General features: G+C 45.3%; 2 protein-coding genes across 2 annotated transcripts in view; both read right to left on the reverse strand.

Moving 5' to 3' along the window:
• The window catches only part of dytn (dystrotelin), a 36876-nt gene extending 35886 nt beyond the window's left edge, over positions 1-990 (reverse strand). Inside the window, exons 1-4 of the mRNA XM_045698065.1 lie at positions 972-990; positions 655-729; positions 365-566; positions 69-154 (exon numbers count right to left, since the gene is read on the reverse strand). Coding sequence (XP_045554021.1) covers positions 69-154; positions 365-566; positions 655-729; positions 972-990 — 382 coding nt within the window. The remainder of the gene's footprint in view (positions 1-68; positions 155-364; positions 567-654; positions 730-971) is intronic.
• Positions 991-8694: 7704 nt separating this feature from the next.
• Positions 8695-14156, reverse strand: LOC106574814 (E3 ubiquitin-protein ligase ZSWIM2). Its single transcript, XM_045698067.1, has 9 exons — positions 13797-14156; positions 13601-13677; positions 13479-13519; positions 13103-13337; positions 12608-12865; positions 12410-12494; positions 12219-12310; positions 11518-11686; positions 8695-9659 (listed from the first exon to the last, which is right to left on the reverse strand). Exons 1-9 carry the CDS (start codon positions 13944-13946, stop codon positions 8895-8897), a joined length of 1872 nt encoding a protein of 623 aa, XP_045554023.1. The 5' UTR covers positions 13947-14156; the 3' UTR covers positions 8695-8894.
• Between the last annotated feature and the right edge of the window lie 848 nt (positions 14157-15004).

Below are 15004 nucleotides of genomic sequence, written 5' to 3' on the forward strand. Positions count from 1 at the left end.
ACACACACAGGGAATGAACACAGAGTGTATATCATGTGTGTCTGTGTGTGTGTGTGTGTGTTACTTACCCTTGTGTTTGGCTGAGAGTGTGTCTGCTGAGAGAGAGATGAGAGCGGCTTCAACTGACCTGCGACAGACAGCGCCAGTCTGTCCCCTAGGGAAGACATACACCCTTTAGTTTACAGACGTAGTGTGTGTTTGAACAGCAGTGTGTGTTTGAACAGCAGTGTGTGTTTGAACAGCAGTGTGTGTTTGAACAGTTGTGTGTGTTTGAACAGTTGTGTGTGTTTGAACAGCAGTGTGTGTTTGAACAGTTGTGTGTGTTTGAACAGTTGTGTGTGTTTGAACAGTTGTGTGTCCTCACCGGTCAAACAGTCTGTACAGCAGTCTGCAAGTCTGTTCTGGCGCCTCTGCCGACACCTGCCCAGGTACTTCCTGTGACACGCTTTGGAACATCCTGTTTATGCACTGTCTGACTTTCTGTTCACTAAGCCCCGCCCCAGTGTCCCGGGCTCCGCCCAGAGAGCACAGGGCTGGGATGAGCTCCCGCAGTGTCACAACATGCACTGTAACACACATTCAGAGCATTGCAAACATACACTGTAACAGATTACACACACATAAAAAGCATTTCATTTAAACACACACACTCACTATGGCAGAGTTTCTGTAAGGAGCGGAGCTTCATTGCAGTGCGGTACACAGCAGGACGCACTTCATTCAACCCCTCTGAAAAGAAGAACACAAATGAGGTTTGGAACACAGGTAACACACAGAATACTGAGTTAGAACACATAATATAGAAATAGAACACTAGAACATAGAGCATGGACCACAGAACTAGAACATATATGTTGATATCGTAATACATGGCTAGGGCTAGGGCACACAATGCACAAGAGACATAACAGAATTGAATAGAGCCCTTTACTGGACGTGACCCTCTGAGCTCTAACATAGAATTTACTCACCAATGCTGTCCATATCCATGAGGGTATCACGCTTGTACCTGAGTAAAGAGTGATGAAGGTCATTTACACACATAACATTACAAGGTCTAAGCCTTATCTCTACAAATTTTCTAAAATGCAGACTGACGCATGATTGGACAAATAAGGTGTCAGATTGTAATATCTGGGACAAGATTTGTTGTTAGCCAACCGAATGAATTGATCGGAGAGGAAAGAAGGCGCGAGAGACATGTATGCAGGAGGTTGTAGGAGGAACCATGGAACAAGAACAGGAATATTAGATGTTGAAGAGAATGAGGAAAGCAGAGGTTGGATTTGAATGAGTTCTGGAGGGGAAATGGAAGTGAATGAGGGCGAGTTAAGTGAGATGGAAGGTGTGGTGAAGAGCTTGGAACCAGAGCTTGGCATCATTGGTCATGGTAAAGAATAATCTGGTTAAGTAGGAGTGATATTTTTGGAGAAAGTGGACCTTTGTCTTTTGGCGGATCCATTTGTGGTTTCAGGGTGAGTGAGAAAGGAGTTGGGTGCAGTTGAATCAGTGAAGGTAACCTTGCAGGTCACACAATTTGGGCCAAGGCCTGTTTCTTACTTTGCTCTTAGGAACAGGGCACCATTGAAAGGAGGGATTTCTGGGTTTGCGTTAAGTGTGGAGGTGGAGCAGTTGAAGATTCCTGGTGTTTGTGATGCTAACCGTTTGGTGTGACGCGGGCCCGGTGGGGAGCGTGGTGAAACAGAGGAGACACTGTCAGTCCTTCTGAGTTTTGAGTCAGAGTCTTTACCCGACAAAGTCATGTTAGGATATATCAGTTATCCTGTTAGAGCTTTTGTGCCGAATCCACTGCAGTGTTTCAGGTGCCACGCTTGTGGTCATGTCACAGACATGTCACAGAGATTATGCTCTAAAACCAGCCCTAAAATCCAAATTAGAGCATGACAGACATAGGTTTACCATGTTGAGAAATAGGGTGATGAAAGAAATCAGAGAGGCCTAGGCAAACTTTTTTATTAACATAATTGGTGAAGCAAAGGGAAATTCTAAATTGATCTGGGAGAATCTAAAAACGTTAACAGGGAAAGACCATAGTAACACTGCAAAAAGACTAGAAATCATGGTGAATAACAATCTAACACAGGATGCAGTCGAAATAGCAATAGCCTTCAATTCCTACTTTATTAACTCTGTCAGGGTACTGACACAGAACCCCTCCACTGGTTTATTGGGCTCAGTGCTAGTGAATGACGCTCAACCTGTCTTCATCAAGGGAGGTTTCTGAGTCAAAGGTGAACAAGGTGATTAGCTCACTAAAGAACTCTAAAGCCAAAGATGTGTTTGGGCTGGACTCTACCTTTCTTAAAAACGACAAAGAGTCACTCATTGGCCCCATTACTAAGGTCACCAACACATCTATTGGTCTGGGGGTATTTCCAAGGGTATGGAAGTCGGCCATAATAACGGCCATCTTTAAATCAGGTGACCCTGCTGACGTGAGTAACTACAGGCCCATTAGTATACTACCTGTGGTGTCAAAGGTTGTTGAAAAGTGTGTAGCAGAACAACTGATTGCCCACCTCAACAACAGCCCCTTCACATTACACTCCATGCAGTTCGGCTTCAGAGCGAAACACTCCACAGAAATGGCCAAATTCTTTCTTCTGGAAAATGTGAAGTCCAAGATGGACAAAGGGGGAATTGTTGGGGCTGTGTTTCTGGACCTAAGGAAGGCTTTTGATACTGTTACCCATGAGATTCTCATCACAAAATTGTCCAAGTTCAACTTTTCCCCCGATGCCTTCAGATGGATGAAATCATACCTTGGAGGCAGAAGTCAGTGTGTCAGAGTGAGCAATGAGCTGTCGCCCACTCTTAGCTATGATGTGGGCGTACCCCAAGGGTCAATACTGGGGCCCCTCCTGTTCAGCCAGTACATTAATGATCTGCCTTCTGTCTGTACTGGGTCTGAAGTTCAAATGTATGCAGATTATACAGTGATATATGTGCATGCAAAGAGCAAACAACAAGCTGCACAAGAACTCACTACTGTAATGGTCCAGGTTACAAAGTGGCTCAGTGACACATGTTTGCATCTCAATGTGAAAAAACTGTCTGCATGTTCTTCACAAAGAGGGCAACAGATGCTACTGAGCCAGATGTCTATGTGTCAGGGGAGAAGCTCCAGGTGGTATCTGATTTTAAGTACCGTGGCATCATACTTGATTCCAACCTCTCTTTTAAAAAGCAGGTGAAAAAGGTTACTCAAATAACCAAATTCAACCTAGCTAATTTCCGATTTATACGAAATTGTTTGACTACAGAGGTAGCAAAACTGTACTTCAAATCTATGATACTCCCCCACTTAACATACTGCTTGACTAGTTGGGCCCAAGCTTGCTGTACAACATTAAAACCTATTCAGTCTGTCTACAAACAGGCTCTCAAAGTGCTTGATAGGAAGCCCAATAGCCATCATCACTGTTACATCCTCAGAAAGCATGAGCTCCTGAGTTGGGAAAATCTTGTGCAATACACCGACGCATGTCTTGTATTCAAGATCCTAAATGGCCTGGCTCCCCCTCCACTCAGTATTTAGTTAAACAGAAAACCCAAACATATGGCAGTAGATCCACAAGGTCTGCCATGAGAGGTGACTGTATAGTTCCCTTAAGGAAAAGCACCACATAATCCCTAGCTGTGTATTGTCGCTTTCCATGTTGTCTGTTGTCTGTAGCTTGTGCGGTGTGGAAACACTTTGTTGGTTTTATGGATTTTGTCTTGTTGCTTTTTGTGCCATGTTGCTCTGTCTGTATGCTACGTGTTGCTTGTCCTATGTTGCTCTGTCTGTATGCTACGTGTTGCTTGTCCTACGTTGCTCTGTCTGTATGCTACGTCTTGCTTGTCCTATATTGCTCTGCGTGTGCTCACTGCTCAGTGATTGTCTGTATTGTAATTGTTTTTAATAACCTGCTCAGGGACTGCGTTTGAAAATTAGCCGGCTGGCTAAAACCGGCACTTTTACTGAAACGTTGATTAATGTGCACTGTCCCTGTAAAAATAAATACACTCAAACTCGCAGCAGAGTGTAGGAGGGAGATTCCAAGACGTGGGTAGTGTGCAGGAGGGCATGGGACAGAGGACTGTGTAGTTTCGGTGGATAAAGTTGTGTGTATCAATTGTAGGGGTGCCCATGTTCCTGGGGATCGGAAGTGTCCGGTGCGAGAGAGGCAGGCTGAGGTGGCTAGAGTCAGAGTAATGCAGAAGGTGTCACATGCTGAGGCATTGGCTTCTTAGCTTTCATAGCAATAGTTATCAACTGTACCGAAGAAATGGAACGTAAATCACAGAAAATAGGTGTTGTGGTGGCAGCTGCAGAGAAGTATTTGTGTATATGAGATTTGACTTCAGAAGAGTTACAGGGTGTGTTGAGTGATGGTGTCCCGTCCTCCCAGGCCGTTGGCATGGTGCAGGAGCTGGTAGGGTCAAGTAGTGAAATGGGGTAGTGTAGGTGGTAGCTGCTGAGAAGTACCTGGGTGTACGAGATTTTACTGCAGAAGCGTGATAAGATGTTTTGAGATTTTAATTTGTATGAAATATTGGTATATAGGTGAAGGGATGGATTGTGGTTATATTTAGAAACATTTCCCCCCTTTTTATTTTTGTATCACAAATGTAACGTGATATAACACACACTAATGCACAGTAGGTGGCGGCATTCACAAATAAAATGTGCGAACGTCATGATACCAAAGAAGAACACGATCTGCACCCGCTCACAGCTCGGGAAATGTTGAAGCCGCTAGTAGCACAAAAGAGTAACCTTCTTTTTCTTTGTTCAGTGAGAGCGCGAGAAAAAGCTGAAGACAAGAAGTGGTACATAACTATTTCCTTACGGTTAAACCTTAACTCCTACCCTAACCAACTATAATAACCCTTACCTAACCCTACCTGAACCATTTTCAACCGGGGGTAGGGACGTCCCTAGGATCCCGGATAGCACGACCAATTTCCTTACCGTTATTTACCAGGACTTTTAGCTAGCTACTTGTTAGATATTGTGAAAATGTTTGGTATTAAAATAATGGGTATGTGGTGCAAGATAATGCTTTAGAAATATGACTCTAAATATGTCTCAGCTGCAAGATGAAGCATTTTAAAGCCTTCTCTCCTGCGCCGTTCCAAGTCGTATATTTTGAATTGTGGCGCTTCTGTGCGCAGCACGGCACAATTCGTTTTTCAGCCAAACGGACGACCCCCTCCGGATGAATATTCTGCAGCTAAAACTCTACAATGAATATGTAGTTATGGATGCACGGACTGACATCAGTATGATAGTTATATGACATCAATATTATATTTAGTTGACATCAATATGGTAGTTATATGACATCAATATCATAGTTTGAAACATATTTTGAAGCTATAGATTGTTTACAAACATTTCAGCAAAAACATCTTATAGTTTGGGTTAAAAGTGACATGACTAATAATATACAGAATATCATGACTTACTTTGTTGAGTAAAAACATACAAAACGTTGGACCGAACCGGTATTATCAGCTTGTTAAAGAGACCATCCTGCTAGTTTTGTGTGGGTGAATACTCTTGACTTTGCTCTGTGCACCGTCTGTCTGTTGTGGCTCAAATAACCGTGTATTAATTATAGATTAGGGAAGGCATACCCGACTACCTCAGCTACCTTTGTTAATTACAACGCCTTGTATGTCAAGGTGGCTTTCCACTGAGTGATATTACTTTTTACCTTTCGATACCTTAAAGAGGCATGACAAGAGATCAATATAATCATAGCAATATCATGTAGGCTAATATCCTAGCTATAACCCAGTAGTAGTGTACTAACCATGCATCATAGTCTTTTGCCTGATACCACTCTTAAACACGCACTGTATGTTTTGACTTGACACAGTAATTAACCTGTTGTTCCATCTCGTTCTCCAGGTGCTAGTTTGATTTCACCTGACCACCTGGCCAGCACCCATAGACCCTCCCATGACAACAAGCCATACCTCTCCGGCTAATAGGAAGTAGATTCTGCCAGCCAATGAAGCAGGGGTGTGTTCAGTTCATTAAACGTTTTACTACGTGCCTGAACGACACGCTTCTCCCAAACCGTTCTTTGAGGTATCTTTGCTCCTGTTTGGTGGTTGTGGCGGTGTGTTGCCCGACCGTTGAGAACAGCACAGTTTTCCGTTCAATCAAAAGTTGCACGCCGTTGTGTCCTGCTGAACACAGCCTTGAGTCCCCAGGAGGAAACCAACTTAGGCCAAGAACAGCCAACCACCCCAGAGAAGAATGGCGAAGGAGTTTCTGCTGGAGAATAAACCGCTGCTAACAGAGATTCTGTCAGCAGAACACGACAATATTCTCCAGTACGCCCATTCAAAGAAACTTGTGGAGCAGCGTGAATACAACATCCTCTCCCACCTGCAACCCAGTCAGCCTCCAGAGACTACAGTCATCAAGCTACTGGACATGCTGAGAGAGAAGGAGAGGAGTACTGCCATGGTTTTGTGGCCCTCCTGCATAAGAAAGAGATCATCGCAAACTTCCCCAGACTCAAAGAGCTGGACTGGACCACCTTCAAAAACCCTAGTGCCTCTGACCCACCCCCAGCCCCACCAAGCATCAGAGCAGGTACAGCCCTGCCCATCTAATCTAGTCTATAATGTTGCTGACTGTTGTGGAGTTTATTGTGCCAACATGGCGCCTATTAAAATTCCTAATCTCAAACTGAGTATGCCTGACTCTGAATATCTAGGTTATGCATGTCTAGATGTATTTCCTTTAAAATGCTGCATTTTGTCCCTCCAATAGGCTCCATAATGGGGAATTTACAGGAAGTAATCAAGGCCTGCGGTTACATCCACAATGTCTCAGCAGTGAAGAGAGGGAAGAAGACAGGATATTTCAATGCAGTTTTACAGCAAGAAGATGAGAGCAGGAATCTGATCGTTTTTCAGCCGCAGCTGCGAGACCGCTTTGCCACAGCAGAGAATCGCAGGTAAATTGGGTATGAAGTGCTCTGCAAAAGCTTTGAGTGCTATGTGATTAGGAATATCTGTGATTAATATTTTATAATGCATGTTTTTGCAGAACTCCAGTGAAGTTGGTGAAAGTGGTGCTCCAGCCATCCATAAGCAGAAACAACAAGATGGAGATGTTTACATACACATCCACATTTTCCAACCTCGAAGATTTACCCTTCAAATTCAACAGCGACCTTCACGGGAGGGTCAAGGATGTGGCCCTAGCTGACCTTCAAGGGGACAAAGAAAACACAGAAAATGCTGTAAAAGAGAAGGTAGCTATAATAATAATAATAATAATTCACTATCAATGAAGTACTGTTATGTTTGAACTCTAACCTTGTCTGTTCAGTGGCCTGTAATGTATTTCTCCTTTTGGTGTTTTTCTTGCATTGTAGGTGAACGTTACAGTGGAGGTGATACAGAAACTGAAAGAGCGCCATTGTAAAACAAGATTCAACAAAAGCATGCCCATGGTGGAATACCTAGTCGGTCATATTGATGATTCAACTACACTCACAAAGCTGACCGTGTGGGGTCGTGAAAACATGGTTGAAGAGGGGAAATGGTACCGGGTCACCAATGTTTCTGTTGCTAAGTATGGTGGTAAAACCATGCTGAACACAACACCAGAATCTGCTCTGGTCAACGTGGCTAGTGGTACGAAATGCGATCTGCCACACAACATGGTACAGCCTGAGAAGTTTGAGGGGAAAATCATTGGATACTGGTTGTCCCAAGAGTACACTTGCCCAGAAGCGCACCCACTGGAGAGGGTGGACACCACTGAAAAGATGGTGACTTGTAAGCATTGCCCTATGTCGTACATACTATCCCTGATGGAAGGATAACTAGAGGGAAGCTCTCCATACAATCTGATGATCTGGTCAGCTGGGTGTTCACTGTAGAGGACAGTGTCATCAGAAATGTTCTGCGAGGAAGGTGGGAGGGGAGAGAGTCTCTGAAGGACATTGAGGACGCACTGGTCGAACTGCCACCAGTGACAGTCACTGTTCTCAATGGTCATGTGTTAACCGTTACAACTCAGTCAGGATGTCACCACAGGATGAGAAGAGGAAAATTACCGCCAACAGCACGTTTAGTCTGGACTGATGGTTTTCATTTTTTATTTATTTAACCTTTATTGAACTAGGCAAGTCAGTTAAGAACAAATTCTTATTTACAATGACGGCCTACCAGAAGGCAAAAGGCCCCCTGCGGGGACGGGGGCTGGGATTAAAATAAAAACATAGGAGTGTGGTTCCTTTAGTCATTTTGATATCACCTGGGCCATCACTGCTTCAATATGTCTTAAGTGAAAAACGGCAAGCTGAAAATGTACATAGACTGATAATAAAAATAAAAAACGTTTAAAAAGTTTATTTTTATTACAGGTCGGTATGTCTGTGGTACTTTTATATGTCCAGGTAAAAGCTAATTTTGTATTTAATTTTGACGTTTGTTTAAAACAAGCTCTGCTAAGTGAATAAAATGGAGATTGAAAAACTGTCAATGAAAATAGCACTTATAAAAACACAGGGAAATGAAAGCCAAACAGACTTAGGTGAAGTGAATACATAGCTGTGCAGTGTTGATATCTAACCAAGAGCTGAGCACACAAGCAAATATAAAACTGTCATCCATTTCCTTTATGTAGAAAGAAACGAACTAACTAGTACAACGGAGGGAAAAAAACTTATTTAATCAATTTTAGAATAAGGCTGTAACATAACAAAATGTTGAAAAAGTCAAGGGGTCTGAATACTTTCTGAATGCTCTGTATACAAAACTACTCTAAGTAGTACAACTGTACCATACTCTCAATAACTATATAGTCAAAGCAGTAGTCTGTACACAACAAAATATGTTCTAAAATCCAACTCTCACTCCTTTTCTCCCTGGTGTGGAGCATTGATCAGTACCCCTGTCATCCTCAGGCCTGTGGCTTGTTGGCTGTCTCCTGTGCCTGGTCTGGGTTGGGGTACCCTGGGTCTCAGCTTCCACTGGGGTCTGGCTCTCCATAGGGTGATGACAGCTCTGGGCTGAGCAGCAGCAGCAGTCATGTCCCTGTCTGACCTGTTTACACCCACAAACAGACTCGGCTGGGCCCTTTCCGTCCCTCCATAGACCCCACCCAGCCTGTTAGTTGAGATAGCATTGTTTTGGGCCAAACTGGTCGAGGAGCTTGACTTGGTGCGTCCCAACCTGACTCTAGACACGTCTGTCCTTAGATGCTCGGAGGAAAGGCTCTTGTTAAGAATGACTGATTTGACTGGAGATCCATCCTTCTCTGTCCCACTTTTTCCACCCTCCATGCTCTCAATGTTCACTGTATTGATGCGTAGACCTTGTAAGCCGACGACCATAGTGTCTTGAGGGAGCGGTACTAGGGCATTGGCTGAGCCCTCTGAGCTGAACATACTCAGGGAGGGAACCACCCTGGCTGCCCTGTCCAGCAGAGCTACTCCTGGGACGAACAGCTCCAATCTGTGCTGCTCTGTGAGCTTTGGATGGTCAAGGGAGGAGGCCAGCTTGGGTGTACCCTTCCCCCCACCGCTGCTCCATGTTAGGGGGTTGTAGATGACGTATCCGTCCAGAGGGCAGGAGTTGGACCTCCGAAGCAATGGGTCGACACAGTCTGTGTGGAACTGTAGTAGGGGACAAAGATGGATCAAATTCAGCTACTGCTCTCGCCGTCCATATCAGGACACAGTACATCCTTTCAGAACATACTCAAACCAGTCCAGAATTAAAAAGTGTCAACAGGAATTTTAGTATTTTGGTTTTGGGGCCTTTAGGGTTAAAGACAGGGCATCACCCACTTCAGACTTACTCTGTTTACCTTGTGGTGGCAGAGCAGGAGAGGCATTTTCATTTTTTTAAATTATTTTTCTCCCCAATTTCGTGGTATCCATTTGGTAGTTACAGTCTTGTCCCATCTCTGCAACTCCCGTACGGACTCGGGAGAGGCGAAGTTCGAGAGCCATGCGTCCTCCGAAACACGACCCAACCAAGCCGCACTGCTTCTTGACACAACGCCCACTTAACCCGGAAGCCAGCCGCACCAATGTGTTGGAGGAAACACCGTACACCTGGCGACTGTGTCAGCGTGCACTGCGCCCGGCCCGCCACAGGAGTCGCTAGTGCAAGATGGGACAAGGACATCCCTGCCGGCCAAACCTTCCCTAACCCAGACGGCGCTGGGCCAATTGTGCGCCGCCACATGGTTCTCCCGGTCATGGCCGGCTGCGACAGAGCCTGGACTCAAACCCAGAATCTCTAGTGGCACAGCTATTTTTTATTATTTCACCTTTATTTAACCAGGTAGGCTAGTTGAGAACAAGTTCTCATTTACAACTGCGACCTGGCCAAGATAAAGCAAAGCAGTGCGAAAGTTACACATGGAATAAACAAACATGCAGTCAATAATACAATAGAAAAAGTCTATATACAGTGTGTGCAAATGAGGTAGGATAAGGGAGGTAAGGCAATAAATAAATACAAATAAATAACAGTATGGGGGATGAGGTAGTTGGATGGGCTATGTACAGGTGCAGTGATCTGTGAGCTGCTCTGACAGCTGGTGCTTAAAGTTAGTGAGGGAGATATGAGTCTCCAGCTTCAGAGATTTTTGCAGTTCATTCCAGTCATTGGCAGCAGAGAACTGGAAGGAAAGACGACCAAAGGAGGAATTGGCTTTGGGGGTGACCAGTGAGATATACCTGCTGGAGCGCGTGCTACGGGTGGGTGTTGCTATGGTGACCAGTGAGCGGAGATAAGGCGGGGCTTTACCTAGCAAAGACTTAATAGGTGAGCTGGAGCCAGTGGGTTTGGCGACGAGTATGAAGTGAGGGCCAACCAACGAGAGTGTACAGGTCGCAGTGGTGGGTAGTATATGGGGCTTTGGTGACAAAACGGATGGCACTGTGATAGACTGCATCCAATTTTCTGAGTAGAGTGTTGGAGGCTATTTTGTAAATGACATCGCCGAAGTCAAGGATCAGTAGGATAGTCAGTTTTACGAGGGTGTGTTTGGCAGCATGAGTGAAGGATGCTTTGTTGCGACATAGGAATCCAATTCTAGATTTAATTTTGGATTGGAGATGCTTAATGTGAGTCTGGAAGGAGAGTTTACAGTCTAACCAGACACCCAGGTATTTGTAGTTGTCCACATTTCTAAGTCAGAACCGTCCAGAGTAGTGATGCTGGACGGGCGAGCAGGTGCGGGCAGCGATCGGTTGAAGAGGATGCATTTAGTTTTACATGCATTTAAGAGCAGTTGGAGGCCAAGGAAGGAGAGTTGTATGGCATTGAAGCTCGTCTGGAGGTTAGTTAACACAGTGTCCAAAGAAAGGCGATGCAGTGCCTTAGACCACTGCGCCACTCGGGAGGCCCAGGTCAGGGCAGTTTATCTAACTCTTAACCTTGTGGTGGCAGAACATGTCAGGGCCCGTTTACCTAACTCATTACTTAGTGGTGACAGGATCATTTGAGTTAAGTCTTTACCTTGTGATGGCAGGGCAGGTGTCTGGCCTGCTGCCCTTGCTGGAAGCTCTTCAGGCAGATCCTACACTGCTGCCCAGGGTCCAGCAGGGGGCAGCCTCTCCTCACCCTGACCGAAAGGAGGCTCCTGACCAGGTGTTCTGGCATTGGGTCACTCTCAACAGGAATCATCCTGAAGGGGGAAAGGAAACCAGAGACTCATGGGCTATATTTTAACGGCAGGTAGCTTAGCGGTTAGAACGTTGGGCTAGTAACGGAGAGGTCGCTGGTTCGGCAGGTAGCTTAGCGGTTAGAACGTTGGGCTAGTAACGGAGAGGTCGCTGGTTCGGCAGGTAGCTTAGCGGTTAGAACGTTGGGCTAGTAACGGAAAGGTCGCTGGTTCGAATACCAGTGAAAAAATCTCTGCCCTTAAGCAAGGCTCTTAACCCTAATTTACTCCAGGGGTGCTGTACTACTATGGCTGACCCTGTAAAACAACACATTTCACTGTTCCTATATGGTGTATGTGACAATAAAACAAAATGTAATTAACTGCACTTAAATATGAATCACAATGCTTATTGCAGCAGGTTGTAAAGTGTAACAGCCTGTATGTGTGACAACATCTTAGCATTTTAGCACTGTCTACATGTCATTCAGGGTGTTCAGGCACTGAGCATAATCATCTATTTATACAGGGTTCTTACAGAGATTCCAGTGCTCACCTGTCACCCACTGACTGAGTGGTCATCTCACGTGGTTCACCCAGTGTGTTGAACACACGCTGACCCAAGGACAGCCACTTCTCAGTCCTTTTCTGATGGACATAATAGCTGATGTCATAAGTTTATCATGTCCACTTCCTGACACAAATATATGCAGAAATGCTCACAGAGTCTAACTGAAGACTGCTTACCGTACGTATGGCAAACAGATGCTGAGGGTGACAGCACCTTCTTATACAGTCCTCGCAAAGGTGATAGTACCGGCAGACTGTGCACCTAAAGGGAAGTCATAGTTGATGCACAACAGTATAGGTAAGTGGATGGGGGAAAAGTATGTAAATTCGAGCTCAAGGTCTATTGGGCCTGGGCATTATGACAACAAGACTTACTTGAAGCACTTGCCAGTGATGGGGCAGACCCTGCAGTTGTTGCAGAGCACCCCGAGGTGTCTGTCGGGCCTCTCTCTCTCAGCAGCTGTGTGGAGCTTAGCCACATTCCTCACCTGCTCCAGGAGCAGCTTGACCAGCCCAAAGTCCTCCCGGCACAGCGGGCACTTCACCATGGCTTCCCCCTCCCCCTCCGGACGTGCCTGGTGGTCTGCCCACACCTTCATACAGGAGATATGGACGTTGTTGCCACAGCCGAACCTGAGTGAGAAGACATAGGGGATGACAGTTGGTGGCAGAAGGTGTTTTCCCTCCCACTCACATGTTCCCCTGTTGTTGCAGTAAAACAGTAGGTCAGTTCAGGCACATTTCCCCTATCCTCAAATCACTTTCCTTTGTGTTCTCCATCATATCATTAAGAGCTAGTAAGCATTTAATAGGTATACCAAGGGTGGCCCAGTAAGTGTGTTGACATTATAATCCACGTGATGATCTGACCTGCAGTAAGACACAGGCAGCCGTTTCCCCAGCAACTCCTCTTGACAGATGGGACACACATCCTCGGCTTCGATCTCCTTCTGTCTGACCCCTCCGTCCGCCTCAGCTGGGTCTGGTCTGGGGTAAGGGTCAGCCTCAGAGCAGGGTGGGTGTACAGGCCGGGGGGTTCTGCTCCTGTGTAAACCCTGTAGCAGCTCCAGGATCTGCCTTTCAACCAGGACCTGCTGGAAGCAATCTGCAAGTGAACATACCAGAGAGCACAGTAGAGTTTAAGAATACGCTGTTAAAAATCCAATCATTTCTACAGAGTACCTAGGGTTTGAATTGCAATTTGGCATATGCATTGTAGCCTATGTTATGTCTAAGTGAAACTTACATTCATGTTCTCTAGGCAGTCTGAATTTCCGCAATAAAACCCTACAATGAAAGTAGAATTATTTTACAGAATGAGCATGCACTATCTTTTATGTGTGATCGGTATGTTTTCTTCATTATTACCAGCAGATGTGTTTGCAGAGGTCTCTCTCTTTGTGGAATGTTGAACAGGTACATGTATGAGGGTCTCCCAAGAACACCTGTGGAATATGAAAAATAGGCTACCTGATTAAGAATTAAGAAAGTATTTCGTGTCAAAATGTAAATAGGACTATAATGTTGATGATGTCAAGTTAGGATGTTGCACATGCAGGCCTACTTTGAAGTTTTTGGGTTCCCCCTCCTCTTTGAGTAGGAATCCGGTCGGACCATACTCTTTCAGGATGAATATGGTCGTGTTCAGGGCCTCGTCCTGGTGCCAGCTAACCGCATCACTCACGGTATTCTTCCAGACAGTTTTCCTGAACATAGCACAACTCTCACAGAATTTCTAGGGAAGAGGACTGAGGAGGACTGAGGAGAGGAGGAGAGACGACTAGAGCAATATCCTCATACCAAGTCGATGTGCATACCCTGCTATATCAGCAAAGGTTGAAATTTTAGTAGCTAACTATGCAGCTAGCTAGCTTATTGTTAAACGCTCTGAAACTGACGTAGGCAGCAACAACAACAGCTCAGACACCTGTTTGCCGTAGTCATGGTAATTCAGAAAGATGCCTTGGTACATGTGTGCCCCCTTGTGAATTCATGCGATATTACATGCTATTTAAAAAAAACGTTATCTAACTAGGCAAGACCGTTAATAACACATTCTTATTTACAATGACGGCCTACAGTGGGTTAACTGCCTTGTTCAGGTGCAGAATGACAGATTTTTTTACCTTGTCAGCTCAGGGAATTCGATCCAGCAACCTTTCACTTACTTGCCCAGTGCTCTAACCACTAGGTTACCTGCAGCCCCTGTACAATTGGTAATAAGCACAATACCATGATATTAGCATGTTATGACGGTTGTCTTACCTGTAGATGGTTAGGAACCAGATTTTAGCCCAGCAAATCATATTTCAGAGTGTTGTGAGTGAGTCTGTGTTACATTTACATTACATTTAAGTCATTTAGCAGACGCTCTTATTCAGAGCGACTTACAAAATGGTGCATTCACCTTATGATATCCAGTGGAACAACCACTTTACAATAGTGCATCTAAATATTTTAAGGGGGGGGGGTTAGAAGGATTACTTTATCCTATCCTAGGTATTCCTTAAAGAGGTGGGGTTTCAGGTGTCTCCGGAAGGTGGTGATTGACTCCGCTGTCCTGGCGTCGTGAGGGAGCTTGTTCCACCATTGGGGTGCCAGAGCAGCGAACAGTTTTGACTGGGCTGAGCGGGAACTGTGCTTCCTCAGAGGTAGGGGGGCCAGCAGGCCAGAGGTGGATGAACGCAGTGCCCTTGTTTGGGTGTAGGGCCTGATCAGAGCCTGAAGGTACGGAGGTGCCGTTCCCTTCACAGCTCCGTAGGCAATCACCAT

The sequence above is a fragment of the Salmo salar genome, chromosome ssa16 (genome assembly GCF_905237065.1).
Source record: "Salmo salar chromosome ssa16, Ssal_v3.1, whole genome shotgun sequence".
In the NCBI taxonomy this organism is placed as follows: domain Eukaryota; kingdom Metazoa; phylum Chordata; class Actinopteri; order Salmoniformes; family Salmonidae; genus Salmo; species Salmo salar.